This window comes from Nematolebias whitei, chromosome 13, assembly GCF_014905685.2.
Source record: "Nematolebias whitei isolate Nwh7 chromosome 13, NemWhi1, whole genome shotgun sequence".
Lineage (NCBI taxonomy): Eukaryota > Metazoa > Chordata > Actinopteri > Cyprinodontiformes > Rivulidae > Nematolebias > Nematolebias whitei.
In genome coordinates this window covers 23,809,383-23,835,199 of record NC_056510.1, presented here as the reverse complement: position 1 = coordinate 23,835,199, position 25,817 = coordinate 23,809,383, and the positions used below count along the sequence as shown (strand labels likewise).

The 25,817-nt window shown below is 40.5% G+C and overlaps 1 protein-coding gene across 1 annotated transcript in view; it reads right to left on the bottom strand.

The window, feature by feature from the left end:
- igsf3 (immunoglobulin superfamily, member 3) overlaps nt 1-25,817 on the bottom strand; it is a 126,211-nt gene that overhangs the window by 23,630 nt on the left and 76,764 nt on the right. The window contains exons 3-6 of the mRNA XM_037686170.1: nt 19,261-19,680; nt 11,476-11,862; nt 6,791-7,198; nt 2,576-3,001 (exon numbers count right to left, since the gene is read on the bottom strand). Of these exons, the coding sequence (XP_037542098.1) occupies nt 2,576-3,001; nt 6,791-7,198; nt 11,476-11,862; nt 19,261-19,680 (1,641 nt within the window). The remainder of the gene's footprint in view (nt 1-2,575; nt 3,002-6,790; nt 7,199-11,475; nt 11,863-19,260; nt 19,681-25,817) is intronic.

Sequence of the window (25,817 nt, the reverse complement as noted above, 5' to 3'; positions counted from 1 at the left end):
ATATATATATATATATATATATGTATATAAAACAATAAAGAGAAGGGGTAATCAAAGGGAAATTTTGTGGCTGTAGTCCAGCTGCAGAGAGCATACGCTGATGCAGCTTTCTGTCATCCAGAACGAGGCAGATGTCTTTGATATTATTGTATGTAAAATCTTTGCTAAAGTAATTATCATGGAGTTTTGATAAACTGTAGAGTTCTTATTGTATGACTAAGTTCACAGGTTTAAAGACGCCTGTTGCTAATGGATGACCCACCAAGACACTATGCTGTATGTAGACGCATGCTGTATAGGAAACATTTACACAACTTGTTTTCTACAACTTCAGCTCTCAATGACCAAAATACTAAATTAAAACTTCTTATTAAAGGAGACAAATTTGAGAAAACTTTCACCCTTTTGACTCCATATGACGCAACATCCACCGGTTGGTGTTGTTCATTCAAACTGATGACATCTGACTCGTGTTTATCAATGGGGATTAATGATTAGCCCCTAAATTGTATAACTGTTTGCCTAATAGAACATATTATTTTGGTGTCTAAACACTTCACAGCAATACAGTTTTGTCTGTTTTTGAGGATGTTGTAAAAGAAGTTGCATTTACTGTAAGTCAGAGGGGTTGTTTTCACACAAAATAGGGCAGAAACATTGCGTGAGCGCTAAGAATGTGTTGCTGTTGTATTAAAAGTCTTATGTTGAAAGTTTTCACCATTCAGGTAGACTTAAGACAACTCTTGATGAGATGCAGAACAACTTAAAGAATTTAAAAAAAATACCTGCTTCCATTAAATATATATACATGCATATATTTTTTAACATTATAATGTTATGACTGAGGATCTAAAAAGCACCTTGTGGAGATAGTGACCAAAATATAAGTCATTTTAGCTCAGATGGATAGGTAAATCTGTGAGGAAAAAGGTTAAAATAAATTTAAAAAGGAGAAAAACGTGAAGCAGAAAAACGTCCAATACTCCAACAGATCAATAATTGATCTAAAATACAGTTTTTATACCCCACCCTTCAAAAAAGGAAACCATAAAAGAAGAAGGCAGAAGAGAGTCTAGTCTGGACTGAGCAGGGCCTCAATAACTAGGGACATAAAAGAATTACTTACTGTCCTCTCCCTGATGAGATAGTGCCCTTACACGCAGAATGATCGTGCCATTATGGTTACTGATTGGATTTCTCTTGCCAACAGATCACATCGTCACAGATACAGATGGCATTACCAAGGTAACTGATCATTATGTCAAGGAGACAGACACTGCTGGAGAAGGAGAGTGGAAAGGACCCCCCCCCCCCCCCCAAAAAAAAAGTGTCTGCATACTCGAATGTATGCATTTTCATAGGATTTTTCTGGTTCAGTTAGAATAAACTACTGGTTAAAGAGGATGATGATTTAGAATAGTCACTACCAAAAGGTTTAGGTGGTCGTCGTGTTCCACGTGATTAGTCAGGGTTAGGGTATGTGCCCTTGGCCATTACAACGCCACTTCTGTTTCTCTGAGTCTATTGGTTTGCATTTGTTTGTGCACCTGAATCAATAGCAGCATCATGGATGAGAGTCTACCTATATAACACATGTGACAGAATGTCCCCGGCTCACTTTGAAGAGGTATCGATCATCAGGGTCTGCCTCCAAACCTTGAACAGCATCTCATATATCCTCCACTAAACACGTGGGAGGCCTTTTCAAATGCATTGCTCATGGTTACAAATATAACACTGCTGACCAGCACTTTATAAATGCTCCATGATCGCTGTTTTTATTACAACAAGTTGAAAACCCACCTCTTCCCTCCCACATACCTTGCTCATATTCTTCCCACTAAATCCAACACGTTTGTGTCCCACTGGTTGTGCAGCTGCCACATTTCTTTGCCGGGCAGCTTTAACAGCTAAAAGGAATGTGGTTTTTTTTAATTAACAGAATGACATTTTGCCTGAGGCACATTCACCTGGATAAATGAAAAACCGTACTCCTGAGGCACAAGAGGCTCGGCTAAATTGGGCAAATGTGAGTTTGTGTTGTGTGATTTTTGCTGTTTGTGTTTGTCCTATAATTAGGCTCTGTCTGAATGGGTTTCTTTCTATCACATTCTCTCCCTCACTGTGTGTGTATGAAGCACAAAGGGCCAATGAGGGCGGTGTAGACAGTTTAACGCCTCCACTGAGGAAAAAGGTTCAAGGACAGATCGCTCCCTCTCTTTATCACTCTTTCTAATTCTCTCTGTCTCTGTCGTTTGCTTCTTTCTTTGCTACTTTCACTTGATTTTCTTCTCTTCCTGTGGGATATTTAGCAATCCTCTCACCATGCTCCATTAGGAGACTCCACCCTGCCCCCCCCCCCCCCCCACACACACACACACACACAGACACATTCAGACACTCCAATTAGTGGCTAAACCAGAAACTAAGCGCAATTAGAGCGAGCAGAAATCTTCCAAGCTCCTGTGGATTTATCCTGTGTGTGTATGTGTGTGAATCTGTGTTGAACCCTCTTTATGTCTGTTCCAATTAGGTGTGTGTCAGCTTGGCAAGAAGCCATAGCCATAGTTGTTACCTGGCTGTATGACGCTGATGCCAAGCAGGTTGGAGGTGCGGTTGGCCACTCTGCTCCAGCTGTTGTCGTAGTTCTTCCTCCACAGAACAGCGGTGCACTGGTACTTCCCCGCCTCGCGGCGTCCAGCGCGGGTGACTGACAGGCGGAAGTTTGTGTTAGAGTGAGAACGGTCCACTGTGGTGCGGGTACCCAACCCGAGCAGCTGTTCCCCCCACTGCAGCGTGCCTTCACGGCTGAAAGTCACCAGGTCCTTGAAGTCTCCCTGATCCTCAACTTCGGCTCGCGTGCTAGCAGGCAAGAAGCGCCAGGTGACGGATGTGGGGACTTGTGTGTTGTGGCGGGGCTTTACCAGGCACAAGAGGTCAAAGGAGTCTCCAAATGTTATCGATGGTGTCCGTGATGAGGCCGAAACCATAAAGGAGGACTCTAAATAGTGAGAGAAAATGGTAAATGAGGTTGAATTGATAAAACAGTCCTTTAGAAGTGTAATTGTGTGACAAGTTTATGAAAAATAATATTTTACCAACTTCAGTTTGGAAAACTAGTTTAATTCTGACTGAATTCACAAGGTAATGGCTAGCCTGAGGAATGCAGCATGCTCATATGTGTTCTTAGGGTATTTTCACGCCTGATAGTCCGGTAGACTCGGTTTGGTTGGGGGCCAATATTCAGAACATTTGTTTACATTTTCAGCTGGTGTAGTTCACATTCACACTGCACTGAATCATTCGAGCCAACCTGTTCCCCCCCCTCGCCTGTGGTGGCACTGCACCAAGAACTACTGAAGGAAACGACACAAAAACCTCTGAAGAAGACACTTCTTTTTCTTCTTCTAGAAATAAAAACAAAAACCGAGTGGCGTCAAATTTTAGCAGTTTTAGGATTTTTGTTTTGTCATTTTTCAACAATGGACTCAGCATGAATGGAAGATGAGGCAGAAGACCATGGAGAATGTTGTTTTTCACACAAGGTGGCTGAGACAGCTCTGTATGAGGTATGAGAAATGCGCGTTTGTTTGCCCTGCACTGTAGTCCACTTCCTGCTTTTGGAGCGGTCTCCGGTCCGTTTGAATTCACACTGCATTCAAACCACACCAGAGTTCACTTCAACCGAACCGAGACCTAGGTTTTTAGTTGGACCAGAGTTCACTTTTTTGGTCCGTATCAGGGTTTGATTGCGCATTCACACTTCCCCAAACAAACCGGACTTTCTAGGCAAACTCACTAGAGTTCGATTAAAGCGAACTAAACAGGGCTGGTGTGAATGCACCCTTAGTAAACAGGTCATGGCAAACTTGATTTTTTTTCTTATGACTGGGCTACTTAAAAAAAAAAAGCTTTTTATCTCAATTTAAACTAAAATGTGTGGACATTCAAGCTGTAAAGCTTGAAGCTGATCTCTTCAGACCATGACTCAGCTGTCCACCTACATCTGAAGGATAAGGGACACTGTTTTGAGGACAGTCATGTTTATATAATGGACAGAACAGACAGACTGAGAAAGGAATGAAGGAAGCCAATGTCAAACAAAAAAGACCAACAATGGACAAAGGAGGAAGTTCTGAATCTAATCCAGTCAGTTTGACACCAATGTGGACCTTCATGCATGTAGCCAAAAGATCTCTAATGTGGACCAGGCCTACATTTTGAAACCACTGTGTAGATCCTAAAAAAAACAGAGAGGCGGAATTGTGGTTTGCATGAGCAACTCACTATAGTTTTCAAACTTGGGACTCCACAACTTTCAGTTAAAATTGAGAAAGCTACTCAGACGAGAAGCAAAATGTTTAAAAATAAAAACAAGAAAAGAGGTACATTCGCCTACACCTGCCCCTGCGCTATTTCCTCAATCCACTAGAAATTAACTTTATATCCCCGAACTGAGATCTTCCAAAGATTAATCTACAGCAGGTAAAGACATTAATTGTTCTTAACTTTTCCACAGAACCCCACTTGAAAAGACCTGAACAATCCCATTAAGTCGACACATTGTCAGGTGGTCTTTAATTAGGTTTATTAGTGTTGCTTAAAGGCTCTAACAGAGCAACACTTGTTTGCATTTGTAATTAGGTCTCCTCTCTTGATTTGAAGCTGAAAAATCGTTTCCTGGAAGGAACTATAGTTTTTAAGCGTGGGCACTAAAAAGAACACGCTATTGACTGAAAAACACATTGATCTATTGTTAAAGTAGCTCTAAATCTTTATGAGTATTTTCTTATATTGTTATGGCTCGAGCATCTAAAGACTGTTGTGTAAGTAGCTTTTGTACTTGACTGTGAGTGTGCTTCACAATGAATGGTGATGCAGAGCAGAAAACCCAGGGGAGACATTCCCTCTAAGCTCCAGCGTTCGATCTACGCCCAGCTCCTTGCCAAGTCTAAACTGTTCTCATTAAGCTAAAAACATTCAACCAACTCAAAATACCGTTGCCAAGGCACACCTGAATTGGAAAGCCAGGTTGAGTGATGGCTATAATGAAGAACTCTTCTTTTTGATGGCACAATTACAAAAAAATGTCCCAGTAGATTCTATTTTAGTTGAAAAGGAAAAATGTGGACTGAAAAACGAAGCCTTGAAATGATTTGTGATCTGATTTTGATTTTTCCCTTTGAGACTTTGCAGATTTCCCATCACATTCTTAACAACCTTGTTGCTTTTAGTTGGTTCCTCACCCTGTTGTCCTTTGTCGTCCGCCATCCTCGGTGTCCTTCAGGATCTCTAATCAACAGCTTTCTGTACAGACCTGGCTACTTCTGGACAACAGCCTCAGGCTATAATTCTCTTACAGACAATAACTCTCCCCTCCTGCTCCATCTATCATCTCTCACCCCTCCATCCATCCTCCTTTCTGCATGCCTCTGTGACAAGATTTAATGCTGATCCCTTTTCCCTCTCCATAAAACTCATTTTGTTTCTCAGTAAATACGCCTGAATGTGTTTCCGTCTTTTACATTTGTTTTTTTTTTTTTTTGTCTGTGACAATCTATTACAGGTTATCTGGCATGTGTGTAAATGAGACTTCTCTTTACATTCACGTGTCACCCCAGCCCCCCTCGAGGGCACCTTCAGTCAGTCAGCTGAAAAAAGGGCTTTATCCAGCACTTTTGTCTTTGCTGTGGCCGCAAAAAAACCCCACAAGACTAAAGTATTAATTTCTTCATTTCAACTCGGTCTTATCAACAATCCAAAAAAGGTGTATAAAAAGTGATGGGTCGAACTAAATGAGGGTTCAGAAGCTACTTTTTCTTTTTTTTAAACTACTGGTTCACTCAAAGGACAGTTCAATGTGAACAAGATCAAAGTTTAGATGAAAATCTGAAGCAGAAGTTTTATTATTTTATATTATTTTTAATATATAAAAAGTGGAGAAAGCGGGAATGAAAACAGACTTTTTTGTATGCCTGGACTGATAAAAACAACTCTGCAGCTGGAGGGGAAAGTGAGAAAAATGAGGGCCAAACTAAAACACATTGCCCGTCACACAACGCTGCACATTCAGGAAATCCTTTGATCAACACGCACGGAGGAGGAGAAGAGGCGGCGATGTTGAGGAGTCTAACTGAAGGAGGATGAGCAGCTTTGGACTTTCCTCTGTTTTGCATAATGTGTCTCTTGTTCCTCAAACTAATGTTGTTCTTGTTGCTCCAACTTGACAAATGACCACTTAAAAATTGACGTCTCTTCTCTGCAGCGCTGCTCTGTGCTGCTACAGGGAGCTAATCCGCTGCGTGTGTGTGTGCATGTGTGTGTTTCACCCAGCGCTCTTGGCCTGCCAGCTCCTAACTGCTCTGCTCCAGTGGCTTCCTCAGCCTGAACCGTGAACGTTCAGCTTAACTCAGCGGTGACAGAAGTGAGCCACAGACTGTGAAACACATTGCTGCTGCATTTCCATTCTAATAATTCTGACTAATCCATACGGTTGTGTGTGAGTTCATCATCAGTGCCATGGAGGCAATGCTCTTGACATGAGGCAGGTGGTGTTGAGTGTGTGTGTGTCATAATAGCTCTTTCCCCTAAGCGGTGCATGAATAAACCATGGTACATTCAACTGTGCGGACTGCATGTTGTTCCTGATAAATTCAACAAATCAGAAACTGTGCAGCTCTCTTCGGTTTGTTACTCACATCGTACATGTCAGACTGTTTACACGCCTTACTGACCAGAAAACAAGACAGAGCAGACTTTATTGGTGCTACAGCAGGATTAAAGAACCTACCAACGGTCTTGACGGTGATTGCTTTGGCATCCGAGACTTCTCCAATCTTTTCCCAGTTTAGCTCCTGTTCACCACCAGTCCGAAGCCACTCGGTGGCTGTACAGTGGTACTGACCCTCATCCTCAGGTAAGGCATTGTAGAGTGACAGCGTGAACGTGTCAGGTCGAACTTTCTCCACACGAACTTCTCCGTAACTGGAACGCTCTCTGTAGGCGGGGCCGTGGAACACAGAGCCTTCTCGATCCACCGAGGCCACTTCCTGGAATGGTCCAGTTGCTTGCTTGTCCATCCACTGCCAGACAACAGACAGGGGGCCTGAAGTGGACTGGACCGAACAGGTCAACTGGATCGGGTCGCCCTCTAGGACCTCAGAGGAGTTGCTGGACAGCGAGACTGTGATGTTGCTCTCTGAAAATGAACACAGTGGCACAAAATGGTGATGAGATATTTACTAATCAGCATGTTCTTATTATCCATGGAGTGGGTTTATCATTTGAGAAAAACACTTGAAAAATCTGCATATTTTTTAAAACAAAAAGTGAAACATGATTGAATACAATTATTTCATTGAGTGCTTTGGAGAGACTTATTTTGGAGCATGGGCACACTTCAGTGTTTTTCACACAAGAATCGTGAAATCCTATCTTTGCCTCCTCTGTCGGGTTTACATTTCAGCTTTGGCTTTGCAAATTAACTCAAGGACAGGCACAGACTTGTGCTAAAATCAATTAGGCAATATTCTAATTGGTGTGCAGAAAGCTGAAACATCCCACATCACCTGCACCCTTGAGTTAATTTTCTAGAAAGATCTCTTCAGTTTTAATTCAAATAGATTTTTTTAATGCTGACAGATCTCTGTGCAGACGAAAATAACCTGCCCATAGAACAGTCCTCACAGTTAAGGTGGCTGTTGGTCCATGTTTACAGGACTTTTACACCCTCTGCTTAAACAAAACTATCATTTGAGTTGTAAAAACTAGTCCCAATTCACATAATTATCTCAAAAAATAAAATAAAATGTTTCTTGATTAACCCAACCATAGGTGTCATTTCTGTATCAGTTGGTTATAGTTTTATACATTTACAAACTGCACCAAAAATGCAGTGAATTATTGTGTTGTTACAGTCCAAAGCTCATAGTTTGTGTGTAGGCACACAATTGATATTTAAGATTTAAGTGCAAACAGTGTGATCACACCTCTTATGTGTAGCTCTTGTTAATATCCAGTAATAAAACGTCAGATATGGGTCTTTGTGGGCAGCATGGGAACAACAAGTCGTAGCAAAAGTGTTTATGTGTGCATGAGAGTGCATTAGGGAGGGGGAGCAGGGATGAAATTAGACAAAAGCTCATAAAAAAGAGGAAATATTTTTGTTTCTGTTAAGTTTTTCGGCTATGAATTGTCTCAAAACCATAAACTGTGTGAACCTTTGCAAAGCCTGGAACATCTGGGCCTAAAACAAACTGCAGTCTAAAGTCCCTTGGATGGCTAAATGTGGGAAGACTCAGCTGCTATTTATCCACCCATATAATTATGCTAACACTGCCGTGCTTTACAGTAGGAGAGGTAATGAATCACATTCTTAGATAGTATATTAAAATACAGCAGTCCCTCGTTTATCACGGGGAATCCATACCCTGAAACCCCGTGATAAGTGAAAAACCATGAAGTAGGAATATTAGTACAAGTAGTAAGTAGTATTTTATTTTAGTGTATGTATGTATGTATGTATGTATGTATGTATGTATGTATGTATGTATGTATATATATATATATATATATATATATATATATATATATAAGGCATTTTGAACCCTTCCCACACTATTGCAATATTCTAAACAATGTTTCTAAATGCTCTAAAAGAGCAAAGAATGTCATGATTTCCCTCTCTCTGCTGCTCTCAGCCACCTGCAGGCGTTCTTGGCCACGCCTACTTCTCCACTCTACACTGAGAACAGCTGATCAACTGCAGGATGAAGCTTATCCTGCATTAACGGCTGCACAATGGTGCAGGAGGAAGCTTTTTCTTCAGCTGCGGGCTGTACAAAGGTGCAGCAGTGCTAAATATTTTTAAACAATTTGTTTTAAATAAAAATTCCATGCTGATCGTGCGGCTCATCCATCAATCAGCCAATTGTGTGTCATGTTCAATCACAATTTGAAAAACCGCGACACAGCGAGTCCGTGAAAAACGAACCGCGAAGTAGCGAGGGACTACTGTACACTGAAAGAGTGGCGTTCATGTCACGCCTGAGTTCAGATAGCTGTTTTTTAAAATCACCTGAATTCTGTTTAAAGCTCCCTTGCCTTTGTTTTTGTGGAAAACTTGAAAATTGCAGATTAAAATAGTCCCTATAGAAACAAATAGAAACTAAAAGTTGTGTAAGTGGTAGTTCTCTTTTTGAACCTTGTGAAGTTTGTTCGGCGAGTCCACATGAGCGCAGGAAAGAAGGCTCAGATCACAGGGCTCAGTCACAGATCAGAGGGAAATGATAAAAGTATTCCCGTCTGCTCCATTTTTTTTTTTTTTTACTTTTTGAGTCGTATTGCTTATACGACCGTCAAACCTTACTCTGGCTGACTCATAAGATCTCATCCTCCTGTGAGGCATTGCTGCAGTCTCTTGAGTATTTGACTTAAGATTTCTCAGTTTTTTCCTCCCCTCAGGCCAAGCTCAGCCTCCTGCTTCTCCTTTCACGGTCCTTCTAATAAGCATGAGCCCTCAGTAAAAATGGAATAAAAATTGCTTCTTATTTCTGTCACAGCCCACTGAATAGGGGGGACACCTATCATCCTTCTCCTGTCTTTTGTCTTTATTTTGTTAACTACTATTTCCCATTGTCAAGGCTGGAAAACACAGCTTTGTTGTTGCTTTTTTTGGCAGCTTTAACATCCCATATTCTATCCAATTTCCTCTCTTAAACAAGAATTCAAGTTGACGACATGTGTGTACCCATCTTTACATAAAACTCTAGTTTCTGAAGAAATTCTGTTTTTTAACTTTACCCTTTTCTAGAAAAAAAAACATTTGAACTTCATTTATTTTTCCATTTTCCTACTCTCCAGTAAATCCTTTTGACTTTCACCACCAACACCAGTTCTCTTGTGTTCATTTCCTTTGCACTTACCTTTCTATCAGCGTGATAAGACTCCGTTTGAGCTTTCTCGCGCAAATGTAAACTCATCCATCAGCACTCATTTATAAGAGGTGTTTACAACTCTTTTTTCCTTCGTCATACCTCTTGTGAAGAGAATATATTATTTATTGATCTGCTTCCTGATACATTCAGTATACCATTTTAATAAAATTTATAGTAAAAGGTCATCGTGAACTGAGACTACAATGTTCTCATTTTTGACATTATAATCATTTTTCATGTGCTTATCTGTAAGAAGACAGGGAAGAGTTCATGGTTTGTCATCCTTTTATTTTGTTGATATTTATTTTCCAGGAATCCTTGAGAGGTGCTTGTTTTCTGTGACTTCCTGGCATCTCTGCCTGCAGCTCATATGATAGTGGCTGCAGGGCGAAGTGGGGCAGAACCGTAATCAGGGGGTGCATAAAAACCAACAAATTTGCTTCAGGAAGTCAGAACGGGTCAGAAACTTAGGACAAGATGTTAATAAGTTCTGAAATGCATTGTGGTTATAGCTGTTTTCCAAAGCTCTGTAATAAATTTGATGAGATTTTCATCGTATCGTTTGTGAATCAGTTTCTTCTACAACACTTTAACTTGACTCTAACCCCTGTTGGAGTCTATTACTAACTCTACACCGAATCCACCTATTAGTGATGAGGCACATACAGTATGTGTGTGTGTGCATAGGCAGGATAAATCAGGCATAAAAGAACAGTTCATGTACTGCATGACAGAACAGGCCATTTTTTTCACAAAGCTCCGTCCCCATTAACAGTAGCTTTTATGTGTAAGTGCTATGAACAGCCTTTAGGTCTTTTGTTGAGAAAACGGAACTCCCTTACACGGATAACCTCTAGAGACCGCTGTAGGTTTCCGGTCATGGTTTTCAGCTACTGTAATGTGGCAGGGTGTGCAATGGTCAGAATAAGGTAGTATTGGCTGTTTGAGAGGAAGTATTACTTTATTTTATGTATCATGCTTTGCTATGATTGTAGCACAGACGGTGGAGGTACAGTAAGTGTAGGAAACAGAGCAAATTCCCAAATTAAAATGAGAGCAGGAAATGTCTGAGGGGCTGATAGAATCATTACCTAGGATTTTAATGGTTTGACTGTGCATGTGCATCAGTACAACCTCACTGAGTAGCCCAGTTTGAGACGCTCCAGGTCCGCTCCAGCAGAAGACATTCATTTAGCCCAGGGAACCACTTACAACACCCAAGAGAGCTGGGCGCTTTTCTCTGCTTCTTTTCTTTCTCCACACTTTCATTTCATGGCTGTTAGCTCCGTCAGCCTGGACTCTTCTGCTCTCCATTATCCTGCTATAGTGTTACCCTCTTCTACTAAGCCAAGCAAATGGGAAGAACCACAATGCTGCATTACAGATCCTTAGCCATCCACTCAAACAGAAAACACATCAGGAAATAAGAGCAGCATTATCCCTTTCCTCTTACTCAAAGCTAACAATAGAGGCGGCACAACCACTTTTGGAAAGACAGATAGAAGGGAGGGACAACTCAGGCACATGATTCATCACTTACTAAGTGGTTGAACTGTGATCTGGACGTTTCGGGACCTCTTGCTGCGGTCGATGAAGTCCCCCGTTGGCGTCTTCTCCCGCTCTGTGACTCGGCAGATGTACTTCCCAGCATCTTCGGGAGACAGACGCTGCAGCTTGAGCAGGTGCACGTTGGGACTCTCCTTACGCACGGTCATGAGACCGGCTGCTTCACGATCAACGTAGTCAGGGCCCAGGACAGGCACGGCACTGGGGCCCACCACGGCCACCGGTGAGCTGCTGAAGACCCACGACACCGAGAAGAAACGCTCAGGGACGTTCTGCGCCTCTATGGTGCAGCGCAGCTCCAGCGGCTCACCGGCCGTGAAGGACCGTCGCTCCGTGCTCACCTGGATGCTGAAGTCCCGATCTAAGCAAATGGAGAAGAGAGAGGGAAAAGCAAATAAAAAGAAATTAGGCGCATTTTAAATTGAGCGGCAAAAAAAACCAAACAAACAGGAGGATTTTGTTTTAGCATCCAATTTTCTAATGTCTCAAACAAACAATATTATGGACATCTACTGAAGCACTTCACACCTCTTCATTTTCTTAGTAGCTTTATGAGCTAAAAGCAGGAACAGATGAAAGAAAACTGGTGAGCGATACAAGAGGGGCTTTGGAGGTGGCCAGGGATAGGAGGGGGCGGTGTACAAAGAGCATCCGTTAGTGTGGAAAAGAAAATAATTAGAAACGAAGGAAGGCTGAGGTCACACAGTGCACAACTCAAAGTAAAACTCATCTTCCACAAAACTCTTCCCTACCTCCCTACTTGGCTTCACTTCTGTAATAAAAAAACAACATCTCATTAAAACCCTCCTCTGCCGCGTTAAACGAAGTGAGGCGCTCCCTGCTCTTCCTCCTGCACAGTCTAAGACAACAAAAAGAGTAAACACGGGTAGTTCTAGCACTTCCACGTGGCTAATTAGGCTCAAAGTATGCACCTAAATATATGTGTATATGTCAGTGTGTCCAGTTTTATTTGTTTTAATAATGTGCAGATGATGAGATGGCATTTATCAGACGGTTTTATATCAGAGACAGCTGCTCTGAGTCTCAGCAGGGTGGCAGCCCTTAGCTCTAATTACAAAGATGGTAACCAGGCTTCTTGGAAAACACATTCTTGTGGACAGGTTCAAAGACTGCTCCTGTTGAAGAGCGAGTTATTCAGGAGTTTTATGACAGGATGTAGGGGGCATAATGTTTACACCTTCACAAACCGATTCCCACACTGATGCTTATGACTATCACAGCTCACATTCACATTTGTGGACCATCTTAAATTATTAAAATTTTCTTATTTATTTTAGAATACCTCAGTTTGGAGAAAGAACAAGTAATTTTTTTTTATCAAACTGATGAACAGAGTGGAGCCAAGACCAAAGTGGATGGCTGCCATTTTAAAACAGCTATAGTCACAAAGATTTCATAGCAATTCATGTAAAACACTATTTTAAGAGTCTTTCCGCAGCCATCAGTTTGTCATGTTGCAAATATTTCATCAGAAATAATATACTATTCCTGCCAGACGTCCCTGCTGCTGTTATTTGCGCTTGCAAACAACCACAACGATCCGTGTGTGTAAATAACTATGTAATGTGAAACTGACAGAAATGTAAAAGGTTAATAAAATAGGGTTTGCATGAACCCCAAGAAAATCTTTGAAGTTGTTTTAAGACGGCAGCAATCCACTTTCATTTTAGCCATGTTAGCGTCTAGCCGTTAGCTTCTCAGTCTGATCAGAAATAAATGATTTCTACAAACAGATTGATTAAAGAGCTTTCTCTAACAGATCAGATAATAAGTGGTCGTAGCCTTTCTACAGAACTCCATTTTAAAAGATTTGAATTCTCACTTTATTCTAGCAGGTGCTGAACTGAAAGCACAAGTAGGAAACAGGAATTTAGGCAAACTAATAAGCAAATGTCTAAACTGGAGGTATTTGTGTCATACACCAATATACAACTATGCAGGACAAATCAATATAATATTGTCATGGGGTAATCTTTATTGGTGTATTAGCTAATTATTTGAATCACTGGGCATATTTTAATTAAACTTTCAGAAAGTAATCATTATTATTAACCTTTAAAGTTAACCACAAACAACGTTGACAAGGAAGAGGGCCAGCACAAGAGGAAAGGGCGTGCCAAAGACACCATCTTAGCACCAACATAAATAGTTTGTTCCACTTTGGAGTAAGCAGTTTGGGGGAAAAATCAGTTTTGTGTTGTGTGTTTCCTTGACTGATGAAGCCTTCTGGATGGAAGGTGAAACGTTTCAGCAAAAAAAGAAACTGTCCGGATGACCTGACTGAAAATTGTTGGATTGCATACCTGGATTATTGATCATGGACTTTTTTTTTTACTGTAAATATGTATTTATATTGGGTCAAGATATGAAATCCCAGTGCTGGCCCACGTCTAAATGATTTTGAACAAAATGCATCTACTAACGAAATCTGAGTTAATCATTGCCTTTAACTTGGAACCTAAAGTATCCAACTAATAAAGCAGCACTCTACACTCAGGCACGGAATGAATGAAATTTACAAAAAATCAACTTTTTCCCAGTAATCTCCATGATGAGTAGTTTCTTCATGTCAGCATAATAAGCATAATCAAGATTTCCAAAAACCCTAAAATAATAATGTAGGAGTTTATAATGTTTGTCTCTTGGTCATCTCCAGAATGAAGAGTGTGTGTGCATGTGTGTGTGTGTGTGTGTGTGTGTGTGTGGGGGGGGGGGGGGTGTCATTAAGCATAGTGTTATCAAGTATGTACACACATAATTCAGCAGGATCAAAGAGAACAACCAGCAGATGCAAAAATTTATGTTTCGATGCAAGGACAGCAAAACATAATGCTGAGGTATTTTATTATGATCAATAACATTGATTGGTGACCGTCCCAAATCATTCAGCACTCAGTTCCATTATTCAGAGGGTTTTTATGGGAAGATCTGGGCAGAAGATGGTGGAGCCTCACTGATCCCACTCAGATTCATGTTTAATTGAAGTTACAGGCAAAAATAAGCAAAAGGAAAAGTAGAGAAAAATGATGTGGAGAAAGAAACAAACTAAAAATGTGAGGTGAGCAGGGAACAAAGCAGGAGGTGAGGGACAAGGAGCAAGCAGGAGAGATATGCTAAAGTGAAAGACACATCAGGATTCTGTCTGTTACTCCTCTCTGATGTCAGCTGTGGGTGATTAGCTTGTGATGAGCCAGTCCTGAGATCCACTCCATCTTTTATAATAGAAGCCTAATGGGGATGCTGCTGCCTCTCCCATCTATGTTTTCTTGCACACACTCTGTCAAATTTGCACTTAAACAGGTAAAACACAAAAAAGCACAACTTTAGCCCCAAGGCATGCACGCTGCTCCCTCCTAATGTAACAAGCACACAAAAACAAGTCAAAACGAATATAGACACACAGACAGATTTAAGCACTTGCATCCACAGTTGCAAACAGCAGCGCCGATGCTTTATTCTCTTTGTCATGCAACAATAACTCCATCAATTATAGATTACAGGGAAGACAGGCAGTGACAAAGGGTGTTGAAAGCTGAGCTTTTTCGTTCCGTATGTCTGCTCCCTGAAGAGCTTGTCTAAAAGTTGCTTTACAGTACAGCTGAGTTCAGGCTCGTCTTCCCAGCCACGCCACACTATCTGGGGCACCATCAAGTTTCATCAGTCCGCGGTCTTTCAGATGTTTAATGGAAAAAGGCAAAATGGTTCCACTTTGATGAGACACTCGCCACTGCGTGCCTGCTTGATAATGGAGCTCATGCCAAAGCGGTTTCTCACCCCCATCCTTGGCCCTCTCTTATAGATGTACATAAAGAGTTTCTCTGTAAATGTGAAACGCGTCACAGCGGACGTGACATGGTCGGGTCAGCTGATAAGATGTAAATCCATGTTAGAAGTTATAAAGCAGCTTTTGTTACCCATCATTCTGGTCAACAGTGAGATTGATGCTTTATTAGAACATTACCATTTCAGACATACTTTCCCACTAGCCTCCCCTCTTTCTCTTTGTCCAGATATGGTAACAAGAATGTCTTCTCCCACTAATGCACTACAACATAAACCGTACTGCAACTGAGATAAGAAGCAATAGAAATAAAATAAAAAAGTATATATTATTTATATATATTAAGGGTGAACCGATTGCAGTTTTCTGGCCGATCATTGATTTCTAAAAAGCCTGAGCTGCCGATTCCAATTTTGGCCGATACCAATTTTGTTTTATAAGCGACAATGTCAGGTGTTATAAGGTCACAATGCACTTTAATTTTCCAATATTATTTTATTGACAAACATACCCTTGAACAATATCCTAGAAACACTAAAAACTTGTTTTAACTGGCCATGAGATAGTGCTCTGAAATATAACTGAAGTTCAGACAATTGTTGTTAAAACTAAATAATCGGTAAAATCAGTTTCCCATGCAAGTATTGGCCGATCTCCGATTTCCCCAAATTAAGGAAATCGGGGCCAATAAATCGGTGCACCCCTAATATATATGTGTGTGTGTGTGCATGTATGGATAGTTAAGGTTTATTTATGTGCAAAAACAACACAAGGTCAACAATGTAATGAAATGCTTAGGACAAGAAGAACCTCTCCACTCGCCAAAAAACAAACAAAACAAAAAACTCAGAAATATCAAGGCATGCAGATAAAAATACTAAAAACATATTAAAAATACTACTAACCTACCAAAAACAAGGCGCCAAAGTTGAAAAAGAAATACATCGACAGTGTGGTTCAGTTAGCAGTGAGGTTCTTTCAACATCATGGTTCTGTTCTGTTAGTGGCATGGTCTTGTTAGCATTTTAGCAGTTCCTGCTAGCAGGTCCGGTCCGCAGCTTGATGGTAATAAAGACCGCAGCAGCTGTTCTCACAGACCCCAGTCCTGAACCGGGTCTGGCAGACGGAGAACATCCAAGGTTTCCCTGCAGAACCGAACAGGTCCGTAGAGTTCGGTCCGTGCAGGCAGATGGAGGCTAGCGCTAGCAGCGTTAGCAGTGTTAGCAGGCCCTGTTAGCAGCTTGATGATAATAACAACCTCACAGACTGCCCTCCAGAACCAGGTCCAGCAGAAAGAGAACAACCAAGGTTATCCCTGCGGAGCCGAACAAGTCAGTAGAGTTCGGTCCGTGCGGGCAGATTGCAGGATCATGGAGACAGCTGCCATGGCAGGCCAGAGCCTAGGCCCGAGGCTGGAAAGGGGGCCAGGAACTGAACCACGATGGCATGATGGCATGATGGCAAGGCAGAGACACACAAAACTCCATAAGTGTGTCGCGGTCATATCCGTAGCGTGGGTGTGCATTGTTAAAATAAAAACAACAAAAATAAAAAAGGTAAGTGGATCTCCCGTCAGTGCTACCATTCTGCGGCGCACATGACGTCAGGTACTGATCTGGTATTTAAAAAGCAATGTAACACAATGTATGTGAACCCTGGGCCACATACTGCTTGAGGGAGATGTTTGTGTGGAAGTCTCCCAAGTCAAACACCTACGCCATTAGAAACTGGTTAAATTTATTCTTGGACTTGTGTGTAGTGTTGCCCATCAAACACAAAAATGTGGAGTCTGCAGAGGTTTAGTTAAGCCCTTTTTAGTAAGCTAATGAGCTTAGCATGAGATTCTGATCAGCAATCAGAGAGCAACTCTGCCCACATGCAGCCATGTGCGCCTGTCAAAAGAACAGAGGGGATCTAGACCAACATGATTACTTGCCTCTCGTTTCTTTCCCACAGAAACGGTTCATGTTGTGGATTTGAAGGCACTGAGTCGTCCACTCATTATAGGGTTAGCGGTTCAATATCCAAGTGTTAAAGCATCCTTGGACAAGACTGAATCACAAGTTGCTCCCACTGGGCAGCGACCCCCCTTGCATGAGAGCTTCATTCATGTTCACATACTGCTGAATGAGCGTGCTAGATGAATACCAAATGAAAGGCCAATTAGGAAGAATTTTATCTGTTATCCCATGAAGGCCTGAGCATGAGGATGTATGTCCCTTGAAGGGATAACTGAATTTTTGAATTGGGTTTGTATGGAGTATGTTAGAGTTGTTTGTATCTAACCTGTAGCAGACAAATATCAGAACAATGGAGACTTGCAAACAACTAGCCAAAATATACAGCCATTTAAGAGCAAATTTTGCAATCTAGAACCAAAATAATCCAAAAAGAAAATATAAATGTAAATGCCAAGTTATGTATTTTCACCTAACGTTGCGTCACAAAGCTACGTACACTGACTACGCCTTTGTGTTTGATTCACATGGGCAGACTACTGGTTGAGTTAAAACAGCCAGTATTCAGTGTAAGAAAGCCATAGAAATTTATATCAGTAACCATCCCATGTAAATGGGATGTACTGTAAAAAAAGGAAAAACTATCCACTTAACGTTTTTTATATTTATACTAGAATTGTTTCAAAGTTGTTGGCAAAAATCCACCTGAAATAGACCTTCTGAGTAACTCCACTCTCGCATGTTATCTTCTAAGTGACTTCTCCAAAATAAATTATTTCCAAAATAATTATCTGTTGCAGGTAAGATACCAATTACGCATAACTGCTTCATGCAACCCTATTTAAAAAATATGAACAGTTCCTATAAAGAAAATATGTACAAATACATGAGAGTCTTCATAAGGTGGTAGTAAAAATCCAACAAGAAAATACTGGAAATCCTTTATAATAAGATCCACTCAGTTATAATATTGAACTGATCCGAGACTAATTATTAGTTAAGCATTAACTAATAATAAACTCCAAACAACAGTTTTGTAATTATAATTCTGTAGTTATGTCATGCTTATTGACATGGAATAAGCAAGGAATAAATTAAGGAGTAATTACTATTGAACTAATCATTAGGTGCTGATTAGGTAATAGACCATTAGCTATTAGTTCTTGATTTGTTGCTTGCTGACTTCATGTGCCACTGACTAAAAATATTATTTAACTAACCCTTAGTTAGTTAATAAATGAAAAGCAGTAAATCCCAAGGTTGTTCCATTTAGTTCCAATGTAAGGAATTAAAATTTGTTCCTTTTATTCTAAAGTTTTGCCAAATTACTGACTTTGTAATGTGATTGTTTTTCCAGTTATCAATTGTTCTAATTACTTCAAGTCATTTAGTTTAGGCCATCTTTATTTTTTATTAAAAAAAAAAAAAAGGCTGACCATTACTTTGATGTTGTATTTTCTGTATCAAAACAGAACATTAGCAGAATACCAGATGTTAACAAGAAGCTGAATCCTGTGTTGTCTCTGCCGCTTTGAATTAGCTTCTTCTCGGGACATAAGTTAAGAAATGTTTTTTCCTCTCTCTCATCCTTTGATACAATGTTTTTTTTTAATAAACTCAAAACCACTGCAATAAATGCAAAACCACTTTTTTTCTTTTTTACTGTAACCATTTTTATGAACGGCATTTGATGTTATAAAAACCCTAATAGAAGCAGAACGGTTGCTTGTTTTGTCCAACAAACTGCTGTGCTCTTTTTTTTCTTCCCAACTCAGTCAAGGTTAGAAATTTTTTATTAAAAGCACATCTTTGTAAAGTACTAGAAACACTGAAAAGAAATAATGAATCAGACCAAAAATATTAGCGTAAAAAAAAAGCATCACACCTTGTGTTTGAATATTCTCATGTATCTTGTAATCATATGAAACACACATTGCATCAGATGTTAAAAAACATATTTCCAGGCTCAGATCAAGGAAAGGAAGAGCAGTTTACTCACCAGTGGGCTGAACTCGAAGTTGGGCCTTTTCACTCTGCTTGCGGGTCATCGCGAACCAGCTCCCATCTGGGTCCTGAATCCACTCGGTGGCCTGGCAGTAGAGCAGCCCCTGGTCCACGGGCTGCAGCTTGTGAATCGTCAGTCTGTAGGCCGTGGCGCTGGTTTTATCCAGCCTCAGGTCCCCTGCTGCCATCCTCTGCCGATAAGGTCCTCCAGAGCGCAGAACAAAGTCCCTCGACAGGGTGACCAACTCCTGAGGCGGAGCTGCCGCATCCTCCGGAAACCTCAGATACCAACCAACCGATAAGTGGGTGTGCTGCGACGTGGTTCGAGACACCTCGCAGGTGAGCTGTAACGTGTCGCCCTCCACTTTGGACAAAGTCTGCGGAGGAGCAGCTACCATCAGCGAGTCGGCAATGACTGAAAAAGAAGAAAGGAAAAAGAGAAAATCATTATAACTATTAAAATAACTCTCAGTTCACAGGACCTAGAAGACATGATTTAACCTTTTTTGTTGTTTTCTACCTGGGTGATTGAGCTACAAACTTATTTCTGAACCATTTTGGCCGTGGTGTCATCAGGCTGTTTCTGTGATTAGCAAGTTGGTCATCTGGCCTAAAACACTTGATTGTTGTACACATGGCCGGTTCATTGTTGCATGTGTTAGAAGCCAGTTTCTGGGAATTCAACAGCAGACTGACTTAAAACACATCAAGGACGTGCTATTTATGGGACAGATCTGGGTTGGCAGGCTGCAGATGGATGAAGTCTTTCAGATGAAACACGAAACGTTTCTCCCTTAAAGGAACTTGTCCAGATGACATGATTTAACCTTTTTTTTATGAATTATCTACAAAAATGACATCACTCACACCCATGAAGGTGGACAATCATATTTGTGTGTGTGTGTCTGTTGGCGAAATAGTTCATGATCAACTGGAGAGATTTAAATGAAACGTTTATAAAGTAATAATTGGATGTACATTTATAAATAATTACCTTTTGAAGTCAACGTCATTCAACATGGCCACACCTAAGCTGCCTTAACTAAGATAAAAAAGGCTATAACTCAGTCAGTTTTTCAGTTATTGAGCTAAAACTTGGTGTGATAGTAGCTGAGGGTTAAAGTTTCATTTGGGCCTAATAAATCCAGCCCAGAGTGGACCAAACCTGATTTTTTTTTTTTCTCGAGCCGTACCCAGACCCAATGGATTACCGGTAATTAGATGGCCGAATAAAATAAAAAATAAATAAAAAAAAACGTTGTTTTTTTTTTTAATTAAGCTTTTACTGCTTTTGTAAGCAAATCAGTTTGACATGAGAGTTTAAAAAAAAAAACGTAAAGAAAGGAAGACATAAGATTTATTTTTATTAAAGTCACCAAATGGATATTAACATACAAAACGAATAGCCTAAAAAAATCAACTCCAAAGAGAGGATATTATAGAGATGAACAAAAATATTTTTAGAGCAAATTTATTTGGAAAAATGTAGAACAAGGCTATTTTAATAGAACGCGCTGCTCGCTTCGGCTTTTGTAGCTTCAGATACTTCCTTCACCGCAGAAGACAGCAGGTGCGGAGACGCACGCAGCTGATCAGATGATCCATTATTTTTACTCTATTTTTCCTTTTTGGGTAGCGGGGGTCACTGGTGCCCATGTCCAGCAGTCACTGCGAAAGGCGGGGTACACCCTGGACAGGTCGCAAGTCCATTTCAACCGGCGAGTCAGCGGACGCGCTGCCGGCGACAGGTTGTCCATCTGAGCTTAAAGCGACTTTTTTAAACCTCTTTAAACTGACCGGCCGGACCTGCCTCATCCTCTACAAGTAGATAAACACAATTTTATATTGTGCATTCTTATTTCCTTTGCGCTGTACGATTCGCAAAACTGCAGAAGCCTGAGCCCACGTGCACAATTATTGCGCAATGTGCCAGCGATCTCTTCAGTCTGATTAACTGCTGCACTTTTCTTTCTTTCTTCATCCTTTCATTTTATTTGTGCTGTAACTGCATCCAAGCCCAAGACCGGCCCGGACCGCACATTAATCACATTTTAACGGCCCGGATCGGCCCTAATCCGGGTCGGTCCGGGCCGGGTTTCGGGTTAGAAATGACAGCTCTACTCAGGGTCATCCCTAATGCATACTCCGAGCATCACAAAAGATTCATATATAAACCCTGGCATGAAATGAAGCGAGTGACATGCATTATTTCAAGAAAAGTTATTCTTTGAGATATTCCACAGCCTCTTCCTGTTTAAAGAACAGACAGTGTCATGTTGTCTTTGTTTTATCATATAATTATAGATGTGAAAACAAGCAGTCACGATGCTGTAAATGGTTGGTAATCTCATTTATTCCCAGAAGATGGTTTCAGGAAGATGTGTGAATGCAAACAGTCTTTTGTTCTGAGGTGAATGCCCCCCATTTCCTCCTCCAGGTATGACTTTCACATGACACTGTGTGTTGATGGTTTTTCCCCCCTTTATCTCACACATCCAGACACCTCCAGGGATGATCCCAGCAGTGTTTTCAGACTGATTACATCCAATATTGATTGCAAGTGCAAACAACACAACAGTCCATCTCAAAACACCTCAAAACACATTTTTTGATCACACGTACTAAATATACGCAGTGCAAGTTAAAATTACTGTAATAAATTCAGCTCAGTTTTATCTGCGATGCAAGTGAGGATGAAAAAAAGGAGAGAATACAAGCCAGATGGTTGAGAGCAGAGGAAATGAGAGAGTGGGACACTCAGGTGCGAGGAAGGAAAAGAGACATCAAGACGTGATAATTTCAGCAGGCTGGCTGGAAAAACTCGGCACAGTGACAGAAATAAACACATATAGCTTTTTAAAGAAGACTGTTTGGAGGATGGAGTATTTTTAGACGTGTTCTGGAGCCACAGCTCTGTGTATTAATGTGTACGGAAGATGGAAGGAGAGGATTTCAGACTGGATTTAAGACTCTGAAGCTTAATGCCTTATTAACATCTGAAAAGTAGAGAGGTCAAAAGATTAACATGTCACACGAGGAGCTGCACTAACAAAACAAAAAGTGTGTCCAAAAACGCTGAAGATAAGAAGTTTAATTAATTTAGCACACGATGCAGACAGGAAATTGTGTTCATTAATTTGATGAACAGCTCTTCATAAAAGACAGAAAACTGAATAACAGATTTTTTCAAGTGGGGGGCTTTGGAAAGCTGCGCTTTTAATCGATTGTCATTTTGAAAAATACCAATCAGCATGTTTGAAGTGTGCACTGTTCCTTATTTCACTTGCTCTGACTCAAAAGAAACACAATAACAAACACTAATCCCAGATCATTTTGGAAACATGTAAATATATATATATATATATATATATATATATATATATATCACACAAACCATCTAAAGCTGCATCTTTGCAAGTTTGCGCATGTGTCTGTGTTTATAAAATGATTTTTTATTTTATTGTAAAGAACAAAAATCAAGCCTTACTAATGAAACAAAGAAAGGGAACAAAAAAAACATGAAAATCACAGCATGAAGAGGCCTGACTCCTGGTTAGTGGAGTTAACAAGGTACTCGGAGAAAGAAACAACAATAAATCAAAAGGAGCTGAAAATGGAAGCAAAAAATAAATAAAATAAAATGGGTCACACTCTGTTGCTCTTTAATAAGGTGCTGCACTCAGATATATAAACCAAGTACAGACAAGACAATACTGTTTTCTGCAGCAGTTTGTAGCTTTCTTAGAAATCCTTTTAGGGCCTGACTAAATATTGATCTTTAAATGGCTTCAACTATGGGACTGAAAAGTCATCCAGTAGCGAGAGACTCAAATTACAGTCAGGAGCAGCAATAAAACTGATAAAACCATCCTGTTGGTGCATTTATTTTTAGGCTACGAAATAAAATGACCAATATGTGAATCCTACAGAGGGTGTATTATTATTTGGAGCTTTTTCTTTTACAGCCTCCTTTCCTGAGACACAGCCACCTCTGGGAGGAAACATGTTATAACAGGCTTGATTATATTATTACCAGTCTTTTGAGCGATCGGTAAAGGTAGGTATCTCGCTGGGCTGCAGCTGTTGGTGATTAGTTGGTGAATAGGGCGTCTCCAATGGGTCTTGGGCGTTTGCAGGAGTTCTCAAGTTTCCTTGCGTGAATTGTAGAAGTGCGCTAGCTGATCTCTGGAGTTTTGAACATATTCAGAGAAATTGTGCGACTAATTTTCTCCCAAAATAGTCACAGAGACATTAGGACATTCTTAATTTAGTTGCAGGGTCTCCAACCCTTCTCAAAAGTGATTGAGCAATATTTTGGCACCTACGATAACTAGGCCTGTCGCAGTAAACAATAAATCAATTAATCACACGAGAAATGAAAATTATCGACCGAATTTTCATTTATCGGCTTTATTGTTTCTTTGTGTCTCTCTCTTTCTGAAAACACTGGATGACCTCAACTCCGGTGCTCTTCACTGACCCCTCTCTTTCTCTTTAAAATTGGTTTTAATCATCCAAAATCGCGTTTTTGGATTGTTAAAAGTAGCTAAGCTGAGAAGCTAAGCTACGAGCTAAGCTAACAGGCCGACCTCGGGGGAAAAAAAACCTCCGTCTTGTCGAAGCTCCAAAATTCACAGTTGAAACCCGTGCCTTCGTGTAAAAAGTTGTTTTTCTCTGCAAAAAGAAGCTGAGAACTTGTTTACTGATTTTTTATTAAAATCTTTGTGTGAAAAATACTAAGCTAAAGAGTTCAAACCACATCGTGCATCCGCCATTTTGAGAACCAAAGAGAGACAGCCCATGTCACGTCAAGACGCCTCCCTTCCATTTTTCTTAAAGAGACACGCTGCTCGCTTCCTCACTATCCATCCTTCGGTTCAAACTGTCTTATACTGCCATCCAGCGGTCAAAACATATACTACACTCAAAAAACAAATTAACCAACATTTCTTCTTAAGTTTGACAATACCTACTAATTATTGTCAAATTTCAAACAATAATATCGTTTATCGCAATAGTTTCTGAGACAATTAATCACCCTGCAAAAATGATTGTGACAGGCTTAACGATAACAGAAACCACAAATATCCAGGTCTAAAAACTGGGCAACAAAACAATAAAACCTTAAATAAAAAAGCACAGGCCCATGACACAGGACAGCAAGCCTCGAGTTTCAGCAACTGGCCACACAGCTTGAATTACTTGGCAGCTACTGTAACCCACCAAAACATTTTTTTCCCCCAATTTTCCCACAACTTTAAATCACCAACTAGTCTCCAATTTTCCAAGCCCAGAAAGACAACATGTTAATAATATCTGTTACTACTCATTTGAAGCAGTGGAGGCTGGGGGCTGGATGTCCTACAGATTAAGTTTATCAGGTCTTGGAGGTTTGTATTGCAATCCATGAAAGAGAGGCTTTATTTGAGGTTTCCAAAGTTCAGTCCAGGTGAACTCTCTCTCCACAGAAACTTTTCATCACAGCTGCTGTGCTCAAAAACACAAATCCTACAAAGCATCAGTGTTCTGTAAAGCTTTTATGGGCAGCAGGGATGTTGCAAAAAAAAAATAATAAAATCTTACACAACCAGCCTGGTCCTTGGTGTTTGGGATTGTGAGGCCCATTTGTTAATCAAAAAGTGCTACAGCTATCTACAGCAGGTTGACAATAATTGTTCTTAACCATTCTGCAGAACTGCACATTAAACTATCCGAACTATCTCTTTAAGTCTATAGCTGATCTTTGTGAACTTTTCAGTTAACCAACTTCTTTCATATCAGTCAACAGTGAGTGAATGGCAGCCTCAGTAGGCTGTTACCACAAAAACACACCTACGCTACAACCTGCCTTTGCCATGGCAACCCGCCCACATGATGCTTGGGGCCTTGGAGAACAGTCAGGCGTTACTATAACAACCGCACCCACCAACACCAACCCAGTTCGGGAACTGAGTAATGTCCCCTCTGCACAAATGGTGTGGGTGGGGGGATTGTTACCTCATGTACCCTGGCCCACTTCTACCAAAGACATGTTCCATTTTGACTTCATCCCAAGTCAGCTGTGCCAATCACATCCTCCTATTGAAAAATGTACAAGGAAAAAAAAAAGCTGAACCAATCGGACAACAGCAGCTGATCTCAGCCTCTCCAAGGGTCGAGCTGAGATTGTAAACACTGAGATCCTCCAACAGCCCTACTGACCTCAATCTGTGAGGGATTAAGACCAGCATGAGATGACATTCCCAGGCACCAACACTCAAGTTTGTCATTTGTGGGCACATTGTGATGATTTATTTTACTTTGTATATTGTATCTACTATATGCTAAGTTGCAACAAAGAAAACCATATTTAAAGATAAATTTGGATTTATTTAATATTTTGTAGTTTTCAAATCTCTCTAAAAAGTTGGGATGAAAAAAAGTTTAATTCTAGAAGGTATTACAGTTCTACCGTAGTGCAATGCCAATACATTTTTTTTTTCTAGAAAATAATAGCTGAAACTGCTGAAACTGCTGAAACTGTTGAAACTGCTGAAACTGTTGAAACTGCTG